This window comes from Melanostigma gelatinosum (assembly GCF_949748355.1).
Source record: "Melanostigma gelatinosum genome assembly, chromosome: 18".
Classification (NCBI taxonomy): Eukaryota; Metazoa; Chordata; class Actinopteri; order Perciformes; family Zoarcidae; genus Melanostigma; species Melanostigma gelatinosum.
In genome coordinates, this window is record NC_136651.1 from 16,094,910 (window position 1) to 16,118,546 (window position 23,637).

General features: G+C 43.0%; 1 protein-coding gene across 1 annotated transcript; it reads left to right on the plus strand.

Moving 5' to 3' along the window:
• Positions 1-10,218: 10,218 nt before the first annotated feature.
• Positions 10,219-23,569, plus strand: akna (AT-hook transcription factor). The gene is made up of 22 exons (XM_079289067.1): positions 10,219-10,320; positions 10,883-11,657; positions 11,792-12,095; positions 13,561-13,635; positions 15,059-15,215; positions 15,358-15,458; positions 16,102-16,155; positions 16,233-16,375; positions 16,477-16,639; positions 17,153-17,316; positions 17,529-17,684; positions 17,858-18,092; positions 18,574-18,680; positions 18,882-19,138; positions 19,273-19,423; positions 19,954-20,106; positions 20,246-20,385; positions 20,584-20,709; positions 21,196-21,300; positions 21,477-21,566; positions 21,768-21,891; positions 22,345-23,569. The coding sequence occupies exons 2-22, from the start codon at positions 10,918-10,920 to the stop codon at positions 22,565-22,567; spliced, it is 3,768 nt and encodes a 1,255-aa protein (XP_079145193.1). The 5' UTR covers positions 10,219-10,320; positions 10,883-10,917; the 3' UTR covers positions 22,568-23,569.
• The last annotated feature ends 68 nt before the right edge of the window (positions 23,570-23,637 follow it).

Below are 23,637 nucleotides of genomic sequence, written 5' to 3' on the forward strand. Positions count from 1 at the left end.
GAAGGATGACAGAAATACACATTACATGCTCATATTTGCTTGATCGGACATAGAATAAAAGACTGTTATGATGGGAATCTTCATTCGGGCTCCACACCAATGCAAATCATTTCCTGTTTCCTTCCCACTTCTCCGTGTGCATCTGTATTATTTGAGACTACGTCCACACTAAACGAGCTGAATTTTAAAATGCTGTGAAAATAACGTGCGCTGTAGCCAAGTTTCCTAGTACACACCAGACGAAAAGGTTGTCGTGTTCAGATTCATTCACTCCACAGAGCAATGTTGGAAAGCTCAGTTGCATCAAAGATGCTGTATGTCTTCAGATTCGGCCAGTTTAGTGTGGAGGTCCTCTCCGAGGGGATCAAACTCCCACGTTTTTCCCCCTCAGACCGCTTTGCTCCTGCTCGTCTGAATAACAATTGATGATTTTATTTAGTCATTTCATAGTTTTAATTATATTCACCCTTGGGGGAGGGGGGGACTTGCTGAAGCCTTGCTCAGTGCAGCAATTACCCTCAAGAGGGGCATAATGAGACATTTGGAGGACGACACTGCCAAAGATTTGAGAAACACTCCTCACATGTTCATGCACACACGCACACATCACGCACACATCTTATCCACTTATAGAAAAGCAATTAGGAGATAAGCAATCAAGTGGAGGGAGAGAGGGAGTGAGAGGGAGAGGAAGAGAGAGAAAAGCAGCAGATATCACGTCTCATCTGCTGCTTTTCTCGTTGTTGTGATGAGTTGCTTCCTCACAGGAAGAGTGCAAGCGTGGAGAGGATGTACAGCAAACATCCTCCATGTGTCGCGCCAGAGCCTCGCACGAGGCTGCAGGTAGAACTCTGCAGTAATTGGACGAATTAACGAGTGTTGGATCTGTGCGTGGATGCGAGTGTTGGATCTGTGTTTTCATGCGAGTGGCCTGTGTTTGTCTGAATGACATGATGTTCAAAGCAAGGAGACGGCAAATAATGCTGACTGTAAATGTCATGAAAGGCGCTGCTTGATGAGCCACGTGTGAGGGAGTGAAGCGGCAGTGTGGGCCTCCTGAAGAACACCAGCGGAGCAGCTCTGTGACAAATTGCCGTCAAACACTCCTGAATCTCTCTGGTGACAGCCGAGAGAAGAGAACAGCACATCTGTTTGCACGCCAATTATCTTCAAAACGTCAACCTTCAAAACAAATACCCACATCCTGTACCCGTATATTGCCCAAATATGTATATTTTTGTAAAGAATCTTTCATTTCTTACTTTATTCGCAACTTATTTGAGTCTGTTTATCTGTCAAAAGACCATGTTTTGTTAAGAAAACCAAAGAAAGCAGCAACGTTTTTTAAACAGCATGAATTGATTATTGCCGCTGGAAGACACGAGAACTCCACAAGAACACATACAGACATTTCTTTGTCAGATTACGTTGTTCATATATTCTTTGATTCATCTTGAGTCGTGTTGTGGCCCAGCTCATGACCCGATGACTCACCCCCCTTTTAGCTCTGCTTTGGGGTCCACCAGATTTTTAGTTTCAAGTTTTGTCCGTCTCTCGTTTGGTATTCGGGAATTGTGTGCGCGTGTATATATATATTTATATAGATATATATTAGTATTTTTTATGAATGTTTCATTTTCCCTCTCAGTTAAAAAACAGTCAACATGAAAGTGATGTCATGATACAAGTGAAGAAGTGAATCAAGGTGACATGAATCCAGAGGACGACCTGGAACAGTAAATCACACCAACATCTCAGCCGCTAAAGCTGACAGTAACTATCGTCCTGCAGCAGGATTTATGTGACGTTTATGTAGCTTACGTTGTCCATTAATAAGCCAACAGCCTGATGAAAAGCCCCCGTATTAAACTGTTTACCTCTGAGGGGAATGTGGAGAAGCTCACATTTATACAACAGAGTTTCTGTCTCTGGGATTACTGAGGCGTTTGAGTGCATCCACTGATTTCACTTGGAGAAATATGAACTGCATCACGGAATCACACAGATGAACGCTTTTGTTTTCTGAGTTGAACATTCAAACCTCACACATGACAACTCCTTTCAAAGAGAGGAGACGAGGAAAGAGGAAAGGAGGAGGGGAAAAGAATACATGTGCTTTGTTTGGCACTGCTGTGGCCAAGCTATTGATTTTGAATTTGCTAAATCTTTCCAGTGAAAACCGCAGACTGTCTCTAGATTGGATTGTATTTATATTCACTTTAAAGGTGTTTCAAACAGCCGGAAGGAAAACATTTTGCTCCGTGGGTTGAGGGAATTATCCCACTCCTGAGAAGAATAAAACCAATTTAAAACCCTTCGGATTAACTCCAAAATACATTTCCACAAACAAGGCAAGATATCATGAGAGGATGTTCTCTTACTCTTACAAATGGAATAACTTTCAGAACCGATACCAAAATATTCCTTGCTACTTTATATTAGATATATTAGATGTTTTTTACAAAAGCCTTTTTTCATTGAAAGGAAAAAGACCGAAAACCAACAAATGTGTTTGTCTCTCAATACTTTCTGACTTCTCTGCAAAACAGCTGGGCACTGTGACCTTTAGCAAACTTCACCTAAACAGGAGTAAATCTTTGTGCATTCGTTGGGGACTATTTTCAGCTGCGCATTAATACACATTTGGTGCTCCAGTGATTATTTAAAGCAGTGTCCGTGGGATTGAATGACAATACGCCGTGTGTGTGAGGAGGGAACATGTGACCTCGTGCTCACTTGTGTTTCCAATCGTTTTGAATCCACAGTAGATCTCTATGACACAGGAATACAACATATCAGCAGGATCAATCATTGTTGGTTTTTGTCTTTTCATCGGATTCGTTGACAACAGAAGAATATCTATAATAACTTTGTCCTTGAACAAAAGAAGTCAAGCACCCCATATGTTAAATGTTGTCTAAATATAAGCAACACAAGACATTGTGTTATGTCAACACAAGAACTTGGATAACGTATAAAATTGGGAGAATTATAATTTATTTTCCAAAAAAGAACTACATTTCGGCCAGAACCATGAAGTTGGCCACAGAGACTTCATACATCTTCAAACAAAGCCACGTTCCAGGATATGAAAAATTGTAAAAAAAAATAAAATAAAATTAAAAAAAAGTTACAGTTGTAATTGTCATATTTTATATTTTATTGAATCTCTTGAACTGAGGTAAATCTCTTTACCCTGCTACGGTGAAATGCAGATACATTCAAACATGTCTCAGAGAAAGTGAAAAACAAATGACTAAAGCTCGACAGTGAAAGAAACAGCCGCTATTTTATTGACCTTATTTATGAATTTAAACACATATATACAGCATACTTTCACAGCAGAATCGTCCCTCCTCAGCACCAGCCACTTTTCCGCCAGTTAATTCCATAATGACCCCATCTTGTAGATGTTTAGTGGCTCGGCCTTCTCTTTGATCTGATATTAAAGGAGCATCCGGAAGAGAGGGATGATGGAGGGAAGGATGGAATCCTCCAGTCTCATGAATCAGAGGCCAAGACAGAGAGGTGATGGCCTTGGCTCCGACATGAGACACGATCAGCTCAGACATTGTCTATTTGCTGTAGCAAGGTGCAACGGTTTGCTCCCCGCCCCCCCCCTGAACCACTGCTTGCCTGCAAAGGTCAGGCTCATAAAACACCACCTGTTGAGTCTGTTGATGATGTTTTGTTGCTTCACTGAGTGTGCCTCCTGCTTTATTAGCTGCACACCTTTGTTTTGTTGGTGCCATGCTCTTCAGCTGCCTCCTTTTGCTTTTGTTTCACTCCATCGGTCCCCTTCGCCTGCTTCGTGCACATTTTTAACGACGAGTGTTGTACAAGGACATGCTATTTATACAGAAAGTGTGTTTAATTTTTCAATAAAGATAACTGCACAAAAACAAGTTGCTTTTATTTTGAAGTTTGCTGTTTAAAGTTGAAATCATGTGGACTCACTGTTGTCCAAATAGTTTTCACGTGCAGATGGTTTAAGGTCTGAGTTCCAATGAAGGGAGATCTTAATGCTACATCATACAATATTTTAGACAACCATATGCTTCCAACTTTTTGGGGGGGAAGTTTCTTTCCTGTTCAACATGACAATACCACACAAAGTCCAGTCCGAAATGAAAGATTTCCCCAGTTTGGGGAGGAAGAACGTGACTTCCCTGCACAGAGCCATGATCTCAACCTCGTCCAACACCGTTGGGATGAACTGGAACACGGACTGTGAGCCAGATCTCGTCACCCAACATACAACACCCGGCTTCCAACATCGTGTGGAAAGTCGTCCCAGAAGAGTGGAGGCTGTGGTAGCAGTGGGTTAATGTCCATGGGTTTAGAATGAAATGTGAAGCACTAACGGAGATGTAATGTTCAGGATCCACATCATGTTTGTCATTTCTAAAATTGTCCTTTTTTCTTTCAAGCTCTTTGCCGATTGATTTTAGATGCTTTCATCTTCAACAATACATTAACTTGAAAAGCAAAGTGTGCATAATGCAAGTGGAACACACTACTGAAATGTCCCTCAATCCATTTTATATACTGCTCGTCACACGGGAGCTGCAGGAGCCTGTTGTTTGGATCGGTGCCAGTGACCATTAAATACTCTGCCATCGTGTCTTCTCTGATAAGCCAAATAGCAATCTACTGTACTTTGACTTTGTTTTTGCTGTTGCTTCATACCAAGATGATATACTGATTGGATCATTGAATGAGACCGATTGTTGCAGGGATGAAGATGAGAGAAGGCAGATTGTTGTCTGCTTCATAGTCATCTCTCTGTCTCTGTATTTCTCTCACTTCAGTTTCAAACTGTTTTCAAACTAGTTTACATGCAATAATAGAGCAATGCCATTTAGCAAACCAGCATTGATGAGCCTTACTTTTCAGGGTAACTTTTTTTTTGCACATCTACCTATAAAAGTTATTGTCTTTGCTGCCTTTGTAAAAAGACAATTTGCTGGCAGACAATTTAATTTGCCATTCAAATAGTGATATTGATGTTCTGTGGGCTACCGTGTCATTATAACATCTCTCGTGGTATCTTTTGAAAGTGGGCCAGGGTACCACAGGCAGAGTATTTAATGGTCACTGACAGTGATCCAGGGTACCACTACATGGCCGAAAGTATATGGACACCCAAAAACAAATGTGTAATTGAGCATGTCTTTCCAGAATCATAGGCATCAATAGGCTGCTATCAAAGCGTAAAGTCTCAAAGGTCAGTACAGTCAAGTTCTTCCACACAGAACTGGATAACCATTTGTTTTTATGGACAAGGCTTTGTGCGCAAGTCATTGTCATGTTCAAACAGGAGAGGGATAATTATCATTTTATAATGTATAATTTTCATAATGTGAAGGTCCGGCCTGGAAGAAGTTGAGTCAGCTAAGTTGACGGAAAAAGTAATTACTAATATACTAATTATTTTGACGATTGATAAAAGCTGGAATCAAAAAGATTTTAAAAACTATTTCAACTGACGGTTGACCTATATAATTCATTTTTGCATGATCCCCCTGCACATCTTTAAAACAAATTCTTTTCAGTTTTTTTTTTTTTTTTCTAAAATGAATTTCGTACATTTCTTGTATTTGTTTCTGTTGTATTCTTTAGTTATGTTTGTATACATCGATGAAAACCTGTGTTGGACATCCATTCAAATCCTTCTTAAGTTAGGAAATGGTGCCCTCCCGTGGCCTTGTCTTTGAACTGCAACCCCCTAATGTTGTATTCGGTTGTATACTCGTTTTCCCAGATCTACGCTAAGCCCCGCCCCTGAACAGCCTCATAACCAATCACCACTCAGTTTTTTGGTTTTACTTTGCCCGGTGGTGATTTGTCCGGAACTTCGTCTGTCAGGTAACACAACCTGCAACAAACTCCACACATTAAATGGTTATGTTCAGACTCAGAAAAGGTTAACGTTAGGGTTAGGACTGCTGTTTGAATGAATAAAAGATATGTACGTGGCCTGTAAGGAGGTAAAACTTGCCTGAAATACTAAACTCAGGGCGATAAATGAGTTTTGTCTTGAAGGACTAGTTACTCTGCCAGCTGTAATCAACGCCACACGACTAATATAATTAGCCTCCTAAATACCAGAAACCACGTTTTCCTTGTGATAAATGAATTCCTGTGACTCCTCCAGCATCAAGGTACCGATATTATGCAGCTGAACGACATCTTGATGTGGGCTGTGATGTATTTTTAAGTTAGCGTTGGGAGTAACGCGTAAGTGATGGTAACGACAGACAACTTTTTAAACTGCCTCTTGACTCCACCGTTACTCCGTTGCAGCTCACAACAGACCAATACGTTGCCATATGTAGCAGTGTAACGAATGTGGAGGCTCGGGGAGTGCTTGAGGAACCCTCAGCAGTGCCGTGTCTGTTTGTTGTGTGTGCGCGCCATGGTGACACGGGGTGGGTCTTCTCTACGTTTTACGGTTTTCAAGGCAACCGACCTGTTGACGTCCTCCAGTGAAGCTCCACAGTCTGCTGAACATCTCGCCTGTTGAACCGACGAAATGCATGAATCGTATCTGTAACATGAGGTGAGTTTGCAATGTAAATTACTTTAATTGCACAATAGTGTAATTTCTATTGATCTGTGCGCATTGTCCTCATAAACGCAACAAATAGGCTCATATTGTGCACACGTTAGCTCTGTGCTGCTCTGGTTGGACTTGGTTAATTAACAGTTGTTGAGCAACTTTTCCTCTTGAGTTGAAGTCAACAGGGAGCCTCTTGTTATTGCAAAGCATGGGGCTGGAGCCCGAACTTAACAGCATTGTCTGAAAGATAGGATAGATCCCCTCATAGCAGAGCCATCCATGTATTCCCTGACCTATGGTTGATTCATGATCTGTTCTACTACTACTGTTTTATTTAACTCGTACATGTATATTAGTCTGGTTGGGAATTAATTACATCTTTTCAGTACCACTGCCAATACGATACCCGAGTTTAACAGGAGACACCTCAGGCAGAAATGATGTGTTTTCATGCACTGGTCCATGTAGAGATGTTGCGCTATTTTGCTTCCATTACATGCCTTCAGACTAGTGGAAATAAAACAACCAAAATACACATTTAGGTTTTATTTTACTATTTGTGCCTGTATATTTCTCAGAGAATTGAACGAAAGTTACCATTAGATAATGCCTCATTTGCATATTCAAACATACAATATCAGAAAACTAGAACTCTGAAGTTGTCTTAATGTAAGTAACTGTAAACTGGGGAAGTTTCATGGTGATCTATTTTTACCTGTAGTGTCTGGAAGTTTACAGTACATATATTGACAGAGTTCATTGCCAACTTTCACCAACTGATGCTCTCTGTGCTAAGAACACATTTCGGTCTGCAACAACAAGGTATTGATGTTTGATACCCATGCCCTGTGTAACAGTACGTTTCTCTGTTATTATATCAGCAGTTGTTTCTTGGCACTACAGCACCAAAGGCTTTATAACTTTTAGAGTTATTATTTGACGACTGGCATCATGTTGATGCAAAAGGACATTGCAAGAACAAAAACAATGGACATTTCGAGGAAATTGCTATTTGAAACATTTTAGAAATCTTTCTCAAACATCTTTCTGGATGCCCGTTTAGTGCCTCCTAAGAAGATTAGCTGTCATACTGTATATTAGTCACTAGGCCGTCCTACACAGGACACACACACACACACACACACACACACACACACACACGACTCGCTCTACCTCTGCCATCTTGTGGGACAGCTACACTAGTGCTCACTGTGCTCAGCCGTCGGCATCCTGTGAAAATTCATGTAGTCTCGCTGTTGTCCAGGTTCGCTCTCTCTCTCTCTCTCTCTCTCTCTCTCTCTCTCTCTCTCTCTCTCTCTCTCTCTTTCTCTTTTCTCTCTGTCTATTGTTCCTCCTCCCCACCTGTCCAACCTGAGCTCTCCTGACAGGCAGGTGATTACAGGCCTGCTGACTGTCTGTCTGTCTGCGTGGAGCTGAGCTAGCCTCCTGTCCTGGATGTTTACTGATGATCATTGTCTGTTTACCATCTGTGAAGCCCCCTGTAAGGGCTTTAGAGCAGCTTAATTCCCCCCATCTGGTATCTTCGATAAACCCTTAGTTCCACAGGAGTGATCAGGGAGGACGAGCAGAGCAACAGGTGAGTTGTTTCTTTGCTTTATTCTTACAGGTATCAGAAATCCAACGATTGTGGAAAACCTAGAGAAGCCTTTGAACCAAGAGATGGCTTTGATTTCACTAGGAGTTCCTTGTTGTCTGCTTCTCTTCTGTATTTGCTCTAAATCTAGTTACAGTTGGCTACACGTCCTGTAAATACCCAACGCGTGTGTGTGTGTTGCATATGTATAACTTCAATCTTTGTCTTTGTAGCACTGTTACAGACTGTGTGGGTGAGGCATGTATGTTGAGAATTGTCAAAGATTTATTGCAGACGCTGAAAAGCGCAGCTCGTGTCCATGTTGTGTCGTTGCCATAGTGACCGCTGCAGCTCCAGGAACATATTTGGGGGACTTGGTGTAACGTTGTGAAGCAGCAGTCTGATCCGGCGTCTGATCCGGCGGCCGTTACACGTACGATGCGTCTGTAATGAAGAACTTGAAACGCTTCGTTGAGCGACCCAACGGCACAGGACTTCATCACGGGGCAGTAGAGATGCTTATCTGTTGTGTAGACTGACGGAGAACTCGCCTCTGAAACGAGTCCTTCAGCGCTGCACGTCACAGGACGTGTCCGACAGAATAACTGTGACTGCACATCATGAATGGGAACATTAAAATACATATGCTGGCTGTTATAGTCTACATTTCCAGAGGCATGGTTTTTATTCGAGGTGCTTACACATTAACTGAATTCATTTTATGGCTGTAATGCTGCTTATATTCATGATGGTTTGATTTGAATGAAAATTAATCATAAGTCAATAAAATATCAAAAAATGACAGCGAGACACTATCACATAGACACTGCTGAAAACAACTGCACATTACTTCAGTCAAATAAAGAACATGACACAACTAAAAGCTTTTAATCTGTAACTTAGTGCTTATTAATATGATATAATCATTCAGCTGGTGCAGGAGTAAAATAATTGGTACTGGATTTCCAGTAATATATCATGATGGGACCACCTGGCCCACTTCCACAGCTCTCATGTTAATTTGTGAAAATCAGATACTTGAGATGAACCCACAGCAGCTCATCCTGAGTCCTCAGCGAAGCCAGATGAGAGGCTGAGAGGGTTAAAGCTGACCTGAATGCTTTTAAATTCAAAGTATTTAATCATTGTGGTGTTTATAACTATTATAACTATGACGAAGTTGATATTTGGTGCTTTGATTGCAATGCACCATTGGCTCTTTGTTTGAAATGATTGCCTTATCTTATGGTAACATTTAATCCTCTGACTTCAGACAGCAACAATAACGCACACAATCTATTTATGAGAGAAGCAGACTGTGCAGTGGGACACATGTTAAGACCTCATGTATGGACTGTAGACCTTTGTTTACGGAGGAGCTGTGTGTGAATAAAAAGACGATCTCAAGGTGATGTCTTTAAAATGCGTGTTTTGTCCAACAGTCCCAAACTCATGAACTTTTCCTTCAATTGATCTCCTTTGGATACCTCTGCTTGAGAGTGTCGTGCTCAATGATTGTAGAGACTGAGGAGTTGATACTATTTTGTGTTTCAGGAACTGCATCCAAAGAGATCTCCTCTTCCCCGAGACTGAAGACTGACCAACCAGTCGTCCTTGGTTCCGCCTCTGGACTTTTTCCCCGCTTGCTGACACGAACCTGCAGTCGGTGACATTCTGTAGCCATGACTTTAAAAGTGGAGCTCACTGCAGAGCCCGATCAACGAGGAAAGATTCAAGGCATTCCTGTGCCTGGCTGACGCAGTAACCGAGGTCAGAGCTGAGACCCGAGGAGGGCCGACGTGGCCCGATAGGTGAATGGAGACGAGAAAGAACACCTCAGCAGGGGTTCTCTTCTGGACCCCCGCCCCGGTTCGCACCTCACCCACCAGCTCTGTGATATCTGAGGATGAGGACTTTGTACGCCAGATGGATGAGAATGGCATCATTGGACTGTCGGAAGTGCTGGAGGATTTGGAGTTGTGGGCATCTTGTTGTGATTCAGATGCAGAAAGTAATCCAAACTTGTACCCTGGACCCCTCCCCCTACAGGAGGCTGCCCCTCGTGGGCCTGAGAGGGATACACCTGAGGAGCTGAGTTACAACCGGAGTCAGCATTGGTCCCATAACGAATCCCAGGGAGTGGATGTACAAATACGATCACCATGTGAGCCTTTCATTTCTTTTACCTTGACTAAAGTATTTCTTTGCACGTTTTGATGTTCTAGTTCCTGTACTAATATGCGTAAAGGACCATTCCACTGTTTTTTCACGTTTGAGCTCATTAGCTACAAATTGTCTGTACTTTACATCACTGAGTGACAGTCTAAGCTTACATTGAGGTTTCCAATGAATCTTCAAACGTCATTTCCCCAAAAGAAATATAAAATTCCTCAAACAAAATCCTCGCTTTGAGTATATTGATTCATCAGATTAAATGAGTTTGATTAAATAGACTTTGTTGAATGAATATGACAGGAGAGCAAAACGTTTTTTCATCACAATTGATTTTAAAAGGCAAATATGGATTGAAACGGAACATTTCAACAGTTGAAAACATGCATTTTGAAAATGTTAACATCCTTTTGTCAATAGATTTTGACTTTTGGACAACGCTCTGGAGTTATTAGAAGCTCGGCGAGCTCCCTGCCTTTGCTGTGGGAGCCGCTTTATTCCTATACTGTTGAAACCTGTCGTCCCATTTCCCCGTCTCTCCTTGTTTTTGGCAGTTGAGGACTTGCTGGATAGAGCAGAAGAGCAGGGGATGGAGTGCGTCCCTCAGTGGGACGAATACTTGGACATGACAGAGGAGGAGAGAGATGGAGAGGAAGCGGGGACTAGCAGTGACAGGAAGAGGAAGAAAAATCGACACCCTAGCACATCAAGAGAGCTTGGAACCACGAAGGGATTGGCTGAGCGCTCTGTTTCCAAAAGAGAGATGGAGGAGATCAGCCCTACACTATATCACCGGTTAACCATGGGACCTGCTACAGTCTCCAATCATCACTGCCCAATATCCCGGCCTGCCTCACCTGTCACAGCCCTCTCTTTTCCCCACCTTTGCCACTTCACTGCTGAGGAACTAGCTGCTCCGGGGATTGACGCCGAAACCCTCCCAGAGATGAGCTTCACAGAAAGTCCTCCAGAATCACACAGGAGCCACGTAAGCCTGAAGTCCAGTCCTCGTTGTGCTGAGGTGACGCTCGGGGATCCTCTTCAGCCAGGAGCAGCCGTGTTTTCTCAAGAAGGTGTGTCAAATCATCACAGCGGAGTAAACAATGGACCTCTAAAGGCGTCGGATAAGTCGGGCAAGCCTCGGAAACAGCCCACTCCCTCACCAAGGAAGGTGAGGCAGCCCTCTCCTCAATCTACTTATTCAAGTCATCGTTCCCTCAGCAAAGCCAAAGCAGACTCTTTGAAACTCCAACATCGGACGGCAAGTCCTGACAAAGGGCAGCAGACACCAAGAGCCGGGACTAATGCTGCTGAAGGGGATGAATCCAGGTCAGCCACATTCCCATAGCAATTAGTTCTCATGTTGTAGCTGTTGTATCCTCTCTTCTTTCCGTTTTCATACATCATGATTGCAGTTTTTTTTTCATATAAAGCACTAACCATGTATGTAATTGTATTTCCAGAAAAGGGCCTCTGAGTTACCGCACACCAGACTTCTCCAAGGTGGAACCCAAGGTCCATTTCCCCAAAGATGGTTACAACCCCCCCAAGAGCAGACCCTCTTCCAAGAGGAAGTCCTCATCACCTGAGCCCCCCTTCGTGTTTAAATCCCCCGCTGACAATGCGAAAGAAGTCCTACTGAACACCACCGCTGGAGCTCCTGCCTCATCAGACTCATACAAACCACCAACCAGCGCCCCCAGCTCCCCTGTGCCTCAAGAGTTCAGATCCCGCCAGCAGGCCACCACACTGCTCGACCAACTGGAGGTACTGGTAGAGACTGGGCGTACGTCCACACTGAGCTGCCTCAATACAAACGCAATGCGTTGGCACTACAGTGCAGGAACGACTGCCAAGATCAAATCACTCTTTTATGGTCGTCAGTTTTCTGACAACAGAAACAAAAAATGCTGACTAAAAGTAGTCCGCTTGGTGTGGATGTAGCATAAAAAACAATTAAATGATGCTGCCTATACATTTGAGGATGAGCTTATGAGTCACTGTGAGATTTGGCATACTCTGGCTTTTTCACATCAGAACACTGGTATTGTCTTGACTTTGGCCCAGAGCAACATTATTTGATAAAGCAATGGTTACGCATGTTTAGTGTTTGATTGTTAAAGAGCAGAAACGCTTTCATGACTTCAAGATCTTTCCTCCCACTTTTGTCTGGGGACCAGCTCAAGGTGTAATGACAGCCAAGACAACTCGGTGACAACTGCATCACACCTCTGGAAACATCTACCAGTGATGAAAAACGAAAGGGTTTCCCCCCCAATTTCCTTAAATGTCCGAAGGGAAATCTAAAGTAAATTGCCACCACTTCGCCGCCATCTTTGCTCGTTCCCAGAGGCACCCTCTTTACATCCTCTCTTATTCTGCAGTTCAACGCTGAAGTCAAGCAACGAGACTTCATGTACTGAGCAGGGAAGGCATACATCAGGGAAATTAAACTTCAAAGTTTGGTATATATTGAGTACACTGGAGAGATTTAAATTACTGGCCTATGTGGTACCAAAAAGAACAATGAAGATGAGACCTTCTTCATTCTTTTCTAGACATTTTAAGAGGCGACATCAGTCAGAAATGGTAATATCCTTTCTGTTCTCAAACAAGTTATCAATATAACCCTGCCCTTGTGTATTTCAAGAGTACATCCTTAATGCTTTGTTTCGCAGTCCGTCTGCAGCACCGAGGCAGTTACAAAGCTTGGGCTTGTGACTTGTCTTCACACTACAGAGATGTTGATTGAAATGGAATACGGTCTGCAGATCACTGACTACGTTTTCCTCAGTTATACTGTCGTGTAGCAACAATGAATTAGCCTTCCAACACCCCTAATCCTTGCTCTTCAGAGTGGCTTTTTCTATAAATGTTATTCTAAAATTACAGTCCACTACTGCTCTGTTCTTTTTTGACACAAAGTTTGAAGCGCACTATTGTCTGAAAAATGATAGTTATCTGTATTAAGACATTTCTTCATTGAAACAAAGGGGCCAAAACGGTGAAAACCAGCCCCAGGTTGTACAAATATGTTTTTAACTGTGACAAATAACTTAACGATACGTAAATCCTGCTTCCTTCTCTCTGCCCCCTCATTCCTTGCCTCCACTTTTTTGCCCAACTTTGCCCTCTTCCTTTTTGTCATTCCTCGCTCGTTTCCATCCTCTCATGCTTCTTCTCTCTATTTTCTTCCCTTCCTCTTGCTTGCTCGTTTCCTCTCTCGCTGCAGGAGGACTACAACAGACTGCTGACTAAGTACGCCGAGGCGGAGAACACCATTGATCGCCTGCGCCTCGCAGCCAAGGTAGTTAATATAGAAATCAGGTTATAATGTATCACTATTTAATGGTCTGCAGTAGTAAGGCAAGTTTATTTGTATAGCACATTTCAACAACAAGGTAATTCAAAGTGCTTCACATAAAACCATTAAAAGCATCAAAACATAAGGCAAAAGAAAAGGAGATTTAAAAACAATTAAGAACATTCATTGCATTAAAACATAAAAAAAAGAAATAAAATACAGTAGTAAAATGCAGAAAATTGATTAATATATTAATTGAATGTGGTTCAATTAAAGGCAGCAGCAAACGGTAAAGTCTTCAGGGTTTTAAAAAACATTACATGACGGTGCCAGAAAGTTTATTTTTGGTCTCATTTTTAAAACCCTGTACGCTCTCTTAGCCAATGGCAGTACTCCCTTTTGTGTGTATTTTCTGCACGTGGTCAGTACTATTTCAGCATTCAGTCACGTTGTTGAATGCACAGACTAGTATTGTGCGTTTCCTTCATTTTGTGCTTTTTAAATTGCCCAACGATGATTTGATTGAGTGTTGTTGTGGCCTGTACCTGCCTCCACCAAGGACAGGAATAAAAAGGGGATATGATTGCCTTATTTAAAGGATTCTAGCATGAAGATATTAATGAGTATCATACATTTGTATGAAAAAAATCAAGCTGCACAACAGAAGCCAGAATTTGAGTTTAAAAAAGCAACAATACAGAAATTAAATGTTCCAGAGTGCTCAAAGGGAGGTTTATGAAAATAAACATTTTTTTTTTAAATTTCAGATGTTTATTCAACTGTTTATTAGCTTGTTGTGTCTTTATTTCTACAGGACAGACCTATAGAGATCCAACAGCCCAGACATTGTCAGGACATCACAGACGGAGCATTATGTCAGAAGAAAAAAGTAGGATAGGAAGGAAATGAAAGAGGAGTAGAGACGGGATGAGTGTAGTGAAGTAGCTCCTTTAAATCATTTCTGTTGGAGCAGCAGCACTCCACAATCTGCACTTAGTTTTAAATTAAAATCAGCTTACTGGGCTCTCGGCCTCCCCTCCATCTCCATCTCCACAACACTGAACCACCATCTGTCTCCCACTGCTAGCTCACGTCACACTGGCAGAGTGGGAGGAGCCTCTTTACGCTGACATTTGTTGTCTGATTAAAATTGTGACAACACAACACCAGATGATACTAGGTTGCTGAGCAAATGCAGCTGATTTTGATCATCTCTATTGTTTGTTGTTTGATTTGATTATTTCTACAAAAATGCTCAGTTTGAACACTTTATGCAGCAAAAAAGTCTTAAAATGTTCCGTAAAGTGTCTTTGTCACCAGAACCAAATGTGCTGTTGCTCAGTAGTTCGTCACTTATGTCACCAGGAAAAGCAAAGGGAGAGTTGCTCCAATATCCCACCAGACTTATGATTCATATCTCCACCAGGTGAACCTGTACTCGGACCCTCCGAAGCCCGGCCACTTGGTGCTGTCAGGACCGAACCGGGACACTTCAAAGTTCATGATGCTGGATTTCCCTCCGGCTCAGCGAGCAGAGTTTAACTCTGCATCTCCTCACCAAACCGGACACGGCAATCATCAGAGTATGTTCATCCTATTCAATATTTACTGCTTCATGTCAAATTCATCGCTTCATATAAACGAGTCTCCCTGCTCTACGGACATCATTCTCTGCAACTTGCATCATGTAACTCTTGCCTCTGCACCCGTCTGTGAAATGAACAGGAAGTTCATCTTCCTGTCCTTCCACAAGAAGCCCGGACCCTCAGGTGGGACAGCAGCTGGCCAAGATTCTCTGCAATCAGGCCGTCAAGTTCCTCCAGCAGGTAAATGACCTGTTCTATCTATCAACAGGAAGGGTTTTCCACAAAAGCACCTCGATGTTGCTACTGGTGGAATGTAATCATGCACACAAAGTCATAGTATAGTCGAGCATTATTGTGTAATTTGCTGTAAAACCCACCAAATACCAGTTTACAGTGTTATTGTTTTGTACAAAGCCTGTTGATTGGATTCATGTATCAGGCGGCATTTTTTATTTTTTGTATAACTTGATTTGGTTATTCTTGAGGCTTTTTAGTAAAATAATCTTTTTCTGTGTAACTTTTGCATAAATGAATATTGCCTTTGGTTTATTCTTGAATGTTTATATTGTTGCAATTGGTTGATTTAACCTTTTCCAAATATAACACCTCCATAATCGTATTCTCTTTTGCTGCTTTCATGCCATAATTTGCCATATTAGCGCACAGTGGACTGCACTAGATCCTGAAATCAGCACTTCTATGTACTAAATCGAGAAACTATTTGAATCGGGAATTGTTTTTGAATTATATTGTGACCCCAAGAATCAAAATCGAATTGTGAGATACCGAGAGATTCACACCCCCGATCATCAGTCATGTAAATCCTGACAGATTTATGAGACGATGTGATAAAGAGATCAAGGTTTTAATGTTCTTCCTTCAGCTGCAGACTTTTGAGGATCTCCTAAAACAACTCGGGGCTTTTGACCAGATGAAGGTAAGAACAACAACAACTCTCCGTTTAAATCGTTCAGACGAATGACTTCTAATAGACCTCAATGACCTCAAATCCAGACCAATGAAGTCGCGCTCTCTCAGGGTCTCTCGCAGCTTGCCGAGGGCCTCGGCTCTTTAGAAAGGGGCTACCTGTTAGCGAGGGATGAACACAACGTCCTGCAGCAGCATGGGGCACAAATCAGCCACTTCGACTCTGAGCGGTGAGCGCCCCGAGATAAATACGTCATAGATTCCATTTTATATTCTTCACACACGTGCACTCGGTTTTTATTGTGTTTGTGTGTGCATGTGCATGTGTCAGGGAGCTGGAGGGGCTGATCTTTCAGTGCGGGCTGCGTATGGATGGGCTGAAGGAGCAGGTGGAACAGATGCAACAAGAACAGCCCACCTGTGTGGCTCCTCCCTCTCCACCTCCTCACCCCTCCCCTTCATCTGAGGGAGGAGAAACGCTGACTCACCCACAGGTACCGTTCAACAGCTGTGTCTGTATTAATGCCCTCTGTACAACAGTACAGAATATCCAATCATTTAACAACATATCACGCAACATTCTGACCATGTGATGGTTGTAGCTTCTCAAATGAGAGGATGTTCTGTTTGTGTCATTGTAAACTGAATATCGGAACAGAGAGATCTAGCTCCAGGGACGTCCCTTTCTATTGGGATTCTCTATTTTCTTATATTTTATAGACCAAACAATTATGCTACATCCAAAAGTAATTGGCAAATAAAAAATAATAAAAATAATTGTTAGTTGAAGACATTTTTTCACTGAAAGATAATGTTGTGCTAAAGAAAATAGTTCCCTCGTGTTAAAGCAGCTTAATGAACTCAACAAATAGTAGCTGTCAGACATTTGACCTTCTTCGGTGAATGGAGAACACACTCCTGCTATGACATGACAGGATGTTGTAGCATATTTTATTTATATATATATGTGTGTGTATATAATATGATCTAACTTCATCTCTTTCCAGAGTCCACCTGTGCCTTTGCTGGTTGATCCCGGAGAGGCAGCGGCGGTGAGCTCAGCCAGTGAAGAGAGCGATGAAGACGAGGACACTCTTGATTCTCTCTACCTCAAACCTCTGAATGGCAAACAAAGACACGTTGAACAAGACTTTGCCACACTAATGGATCAGTGAGTGGGAATCTTTGTGTTTTTTTTAATGAATGGTGACCATCTGTGTCTTGTGCCGTGGAAGACTTTTAATAACTGTTCGGAGATATCCAAATACTTGCGGTTCTTTTCCTCACTGTCAGAAGGATGTATGGAAGGTGAGGAGCGCAGCCTGCAGGCTGGACTCATTCTTGCGCCCTGAACGTTTTCCTTCCTCTGTTTCGCTACCAAAGCTTCAAGGAGCTTCCCAAACTTTTAGACCAGAGCCAGAGGGAAGGAGCTTCCTCTTCTGCTGCCTTAAGAAGTGACACGCAGCCTTCGGACGAGGAGAAAGAACGACGGAGTCACAGAGCTGGAGACCTGGAAGTCCAGAAAAGTCTTCCACCGAGGTCAGTCTTCAGAGAAGTAGACAGAATGAGCGGTAGTTTCATCAGCAGCACAGTACTTTTCCTGTCTAAATGTAATTCTTTTTATTTTGAATGGTAAAATATTACCGACCTATTTTCAAGGGGAAGCGAGTTTAAGTCGCTGGACTGAATTCGCTGCACTTCTCTGTTGACAGGAAAGACGAATCGGACCATCTGGACTCGGCTCCTGTTCGCACCGTCAAACAGCCGGCCAGCAGGTCCAGTTCTTCTTCACGCAGGGCCTCTAGCCAGTCCACCACACTCCATCCTCTCAGCAGCAGAAGGAGGTTAGAGGTGGGGAAGTCCCACAGCAGCAGTCTGGGAGAGATTACAGCCTTGGGAAAGAGGAACTCCAAACTCCAAACTGGGAGCAGCGGAGTGCTTTTGCAGGTCAGTTTTATATTGCAAACTGAGTCTGTGATTGATATTACATTGAGTTTAGTCACACATGTGGCGTGGTTAGATGAGGCAGTGCTTAACATTTGATGATGTGGAGCGTTGAAGCCTCAGAAGATTTTACTTTCGGCTTTTAAAATGTTGAAAGATTTTCTCCTCATTTCTTTGCTTTGTGTGTTCTAGTGCTTCCAAACTACGAGTTGTTTTAAAAGCCAAAGCGCTGAACTCCAAAGTACCTTGAAGCTACTGGACAATCAGTTGACATGCACTGATATATGCTTAGCAATTGCTTCTTGAAACCAGTGTAACAGCCTCTCTTTTTGTTGCTTTTATAAAAAAAAAAGCCATATGAATCAAAATAAAGATCACCGGTGATGCATAAAACCTTATGTTTGCCTTCAAACATGACGCGGCTACATCTAGACTGTGTAGAGCTACACGGTGCATCGTCTTTGTTCTGTGTTGTGTTGACCAGGATGGGATCATCTCTCCGGAGACGGACAGTGGCTTTGTCTGTTCAGAGAGCAGCTGGCTGACTCCTGCAGCAGCTTCCAGTCCTCTCCACCAGAGGGCGTCAGAGAGGTGAGAAAGTCCATCACTGCCTCCACACCAATTTACTGCGCAACGAATTTTCCCTCCCGTGCCATCCCCCACCCATGTTATACGCACACAGCATACTGATGTTTGACCCGACAACTCTACAGCCCCTGAGGCTCTTATTTGATTTATTTTATATTTGTTTGTGTTTTCAGCATGTTTGAATATTCTTTTATTCTGCGACAGTGTTTCAGGGCCTCAGGAGGCGAACCCGGGTAATCCTCACACAGGCCCAGTCTCAGCTCCTGCTCCTGCTTCGTCACACAGTCACGCGGCGATGGAGCCCAGAAGTGACTCTCAGCTCGACCGTGACCAGCAGAGGAGAACCAGACAAGGGCAGAGGAGACGCACTTTCTCCTGCTCTCCACAGCGCTGCGTCCGTCACACAGAACAAACCAGGGCTGACAGTGGGACCAGTGAGTTTGGGTTGGAAAGTGACAGATGTGAGTCTCAAAGTTCTGTCCTTCAGCTGAGATTGTTGTACTAATGTGGTCCCGTTATTCTCCTGCTATGTTCTTACTCTTATTCATTGGCCTTTTCTTTCGTTGTGCATTTAACGTGCCGTCCTCCTCTGCAGCCCACACCGTGTCTGAAGACAGACAGAAGGACGAGTACACAGAATCTATCAATTCCCTCCACAACTCCAGCCCGAGCTCTTCCCCCGCTGGAAGGCATCACCATGACGATTCGCTCGGAGCACTGAGCTCCAGTCAGGCGGCGAATCACAAGTAAGTGTGTGTAGCAGCGGCTGCTATGGCGATAGCTGTGCAAACATGGCCCGGTGTGTGTGTGTGTGTCTCCCTGCAGAGAAATGATTCCCCACGAATGAAAATAGTGTCGCTTATTTCCTGAAATGTATTTTCAATCTCCTGTAAGTTTACCCAGCAACATCATTAAACATCATTTTTCTGTCATATTCTTTCATGTATTTGATTACAGAATCGGCTGCTATTGAATGTGGTTGCATATTAGGAGGTACTCTGTATTGATCCCTGCATGGTGTGGTGTTGCATGACTCTATTGTGTGTGTGTGTGTGTGTGTGTGTGTGTGTGTGTGTACACATACACGTTTGGACTGACACCTGATAGATACTCGCTGGCAATTTTTATTTTTTTTATTTTCACAATGCAGCACTTCAGTGGTCACATGACTTTGGAGACCTGTGGTGGTGAAAATAACTAATCATAATAAATGCAAACATGACCTGCAGCGAGATTGTCTCATGTGATTGTTTTGCACATCTTTTGTGTTTTCTAGTGATGCGATCCAGAGGCTGCAGGCCGAGGTGACCAGACTGAGGGAGAGACTCGAAAGCTGTGTGAGAAGTACGACGCCTCTGAGCTCTGTGAGAGCAGCTGCTTCAGCTCAGGAGAGCTACACTCACCACAACAGCTCTCCACCTCGCTTCAGGTTTGTTTTTATCTGCCGGGTGTAACCACACACCGTCTACAGCTTATAGCTAGCCTTGTATGTGCACATAGACAGAACCCATACTGTTTACTTAAAATGTTTCTACGTGTACGTCATTTAGTCTTCTCTCATTGCTTAGGTCTGGGGAGCAATGGGATGACGTCGGCAGTGGAAGAAGAGACAGACGGCCGGTTGATGAGGTTGAGGAGGCTACACTGAGACGAACAATGAGGAAGAGACCTCCTTCTGCACACAGACAGAAACCACAACTGGACATCTGTAAATTGACCTGAATTTACACTTTGATCCTTAAACTCTACTATCATGCAGACATGCACCCTAAATTGTAATGCATTACATTTAGTCATACTCAGGAGAGAATAACGCACAAGAACCCATCTAAATGTGTACGATTAAGTTGCATAGAAAACAAAATGGCAAATTCTGATTAAATGTATGTAATGTTTTTGTATTCAGTGACAGGTTCAGAGCCCTCTTCACCCAATCCTCAGCCTCTGGTGTCCAGGTGTACTCAAACATCCACCGCAGCACCAGACAGCTACTGTTCACACACAAGTACTGTCCGCAGCAGAACACACCCCAGTAAGAACATGCACCCCTCTGCTGCAGACCTTTTAATGGCTACTTTAATAGCCGATAGTCCAATCCAGATCAACCTTTTGTGACTGAGCAAATTAAAGTGTCGTGTCTTGCTCAGATGTGTTGACAGTGACGACGTTACAGGATTTGAAGAGCATGTAGTCAGTGCAACCCAGTGCCCTGTGTCTGCAGCTCAGAACAGCCAGACTTGTGATTGAAAACAAAACATCGAAGCATTTGTTTGACTTCATTGTGATGCAGAGGCTTCTCTTTTGTAATTGCCACAGACAGTACAGCCCCTGTAGAATGTCCTAACCATGCAAAGTGCTCTACGCACAGAGCTTTTGTCATTACAAGCCTTTTATAGCTTACTTCAGTGTCTCTCCTGCCGTCACCAGCTTCCAAATACTATCCCAAAGTTATTATTATTATTTCGATGTGTTATAGATGCACATCTGCCACAACAGTGTTTCTGCATGTGTGTTGCAGGGCAGCTTCTTGATGTGTCTGAACCAGCAGATGAACCTGACAGCAGAGGGCGTCGGGCTCCTCTTTGTCCTCAGTGTTTGTCACATCACCAAGGGCGATCTGAAAGTAAGCACATTTTTCTTTTGTCTTTCCTTCTACGTGTTTGTCTGAATGCAAAGAAAGTCGAGTCAAAACAAAGAGAGTGAAATCTACTTTTTTGTTTTTTAATCATTTGACACCAGCGTTGCCGTTTTGTCCTCACTCATTGTGCTGCTCGTGTGTCTTTTTTCTCTCCGTGCCAGTCGGTGGCGATAGAGAGCCGGTCCACTCCTATTGCTGCTGTTGCCGTCCTCTCTGTGGACGCCCTGAACCCTCCAGAAGCACTGAGCCAGGTTGGAGACCATTTCATCAGAGCCGTGGTGCTTTTAAGTGCATGATATAACACATGATGAGTTTGTTGTTCAGTACAAGCAGCACAAAGTTCTGTACAGTCACTGGGCTCAGGATACACATCAGTTCAGTCTGCAGGAAATTAAATCTGTTTAATTATGTGAAGTGTTGGTGGAGCTGCTGACTTGACCTGTGATTCACAGACTCACACACACACACAAGCTGCCACCCGTGTCCCCTGGATAGAGCTGTGAGGAGCAGACACTTTGCAGCTGCAGCTCCTCCTGCACTGATGCAGTGCATGCCAGTGTTCCCGCCACCACTTCTGTGAGCAACCTTACACACACACACACACACCAGACACATGATGAAGTGTCCATTAGGCTGATTTCAGCCACTGGCCTCTGAAACAGATGATTATTGTAAAAAGAAAATCAGACCATAAGCTTTTTGCAGAAAGTCACCTGCAGTTGACGGATAGTTCTGATTTATTTTTTTTGTTTCCATGAGGTAAAATCCAAATGATCCTTTTTAATATATGCAGAAGCTGAGGCCCTCTTACAGTACATACTACAAACACAGCAAAATGAAGTCCGTGTACGCACTGATGACTGTCTAATAATAAGGACATAGAAGAGTTGGAATGTTTCTGTGACACTTTCACATATTTTAGCCAACATATTGTCATTTCCATCAGTACAAAGATAACTGAATTTGTTTGTTGTACTTGTTTATTGTGTACAACTTATTATTTTTTTTTGTCAATCTTACCCTGTTCAGGTTTTACTCATCGCCCCGCTACGTGTCTCCTAGCCACAGCACGCCTTCAGGGGTCAGGACAAGACGCTTCCAGTCCCCTGACCAGCAGCACTCCGTGGACACCTCACTGAACAGAGCCATCAGAGCAGCTCGGCACATGAAACATACCTCTGGACACATGGCTCGCTCTCTGGCTACTGGAGTGCAATACCAGGAGGTGCTGACTCAGTCCTGCAGCTACTAGTCTGCTCACTCACCTCACAGGCAGCATGGACTGAGCTAGAGCAGCCCGAGGCTGGCAACGGGCGCTGAAGGGAGAGAGCGTCGGACCAGGTAAATCAAATGTCTTCTTTGTAACTTTTCGTTGGGATACTGCATTTTTTAAACGGTTCCCTATATGACATTCAGGACATTAACATGGCAGCAAGCGACATTTTTCTATGTAAAGAAACAATTTGTAACTTCTTCCTCAGTGGAGAATGAAGTCACGTAGCGGTCCGGCCACAGATGCATGTCCCAGTGGGTTTGCCCTACTGGCTAGCTAGTGGCTAACGGTGGCTACTCCTGGTAATGGCGTCATCGCCAAACACCAGCAGTCATATTAATGATTTCAAAAGATGTGCTGGCATACATTCTAAAATATGGAGTACTGTAGATCCATTTTGTCAACATGATTTTTGATTGTTGATCGAATGAAAGTAATTAGTCTCTTCTGTGAGAAGTTACAGCTGTTTTGAAATGGCCCTTGTGAGTTAATACTAGTCGGTCACATGATCAATAAATAGCTCAATGTGGTTTTAAAAAAATATATATTTTCTAGTTTGTAGAAATAAGTTCAGGATTTCCGTGTTGTATTAGTTGCTGCCTAAACTGTGTGTCTCCTTGTTGATACAGCAGCATATTGTGCTGTAGATAAAATGCACTTGCTGTTGTGATTGAGTTAGTTTTGGATGGTCTTGCAGGAGACCATCACGGATCTATTTTGTAAATGGTGGAAGCTGGTTGTCGTGTGGACCCGAGATGCTGGATATCGGCTGCTTCTGTTAGCTATTTTGTATTCTATACATTTTAAACTGTTTTTATCCTGAGCTTTTGTACAGTGTTTTATCACATGCTTGTAATTGTAACTCTGAGCCAAACAAGTGTACTGTACCTGATATATGTGGAAATGCCAACAAGAGGATGATTGCACTATTTTTACAGATAATTAATGAATTGTATTTGGTAGAAATATACCTCAGAACTGTAGACGTTAAGTGAATTCTGTTTTTTTGTCGTTTTTTTAACAGTTGGTCTTTTCTAATATTTTGCAGG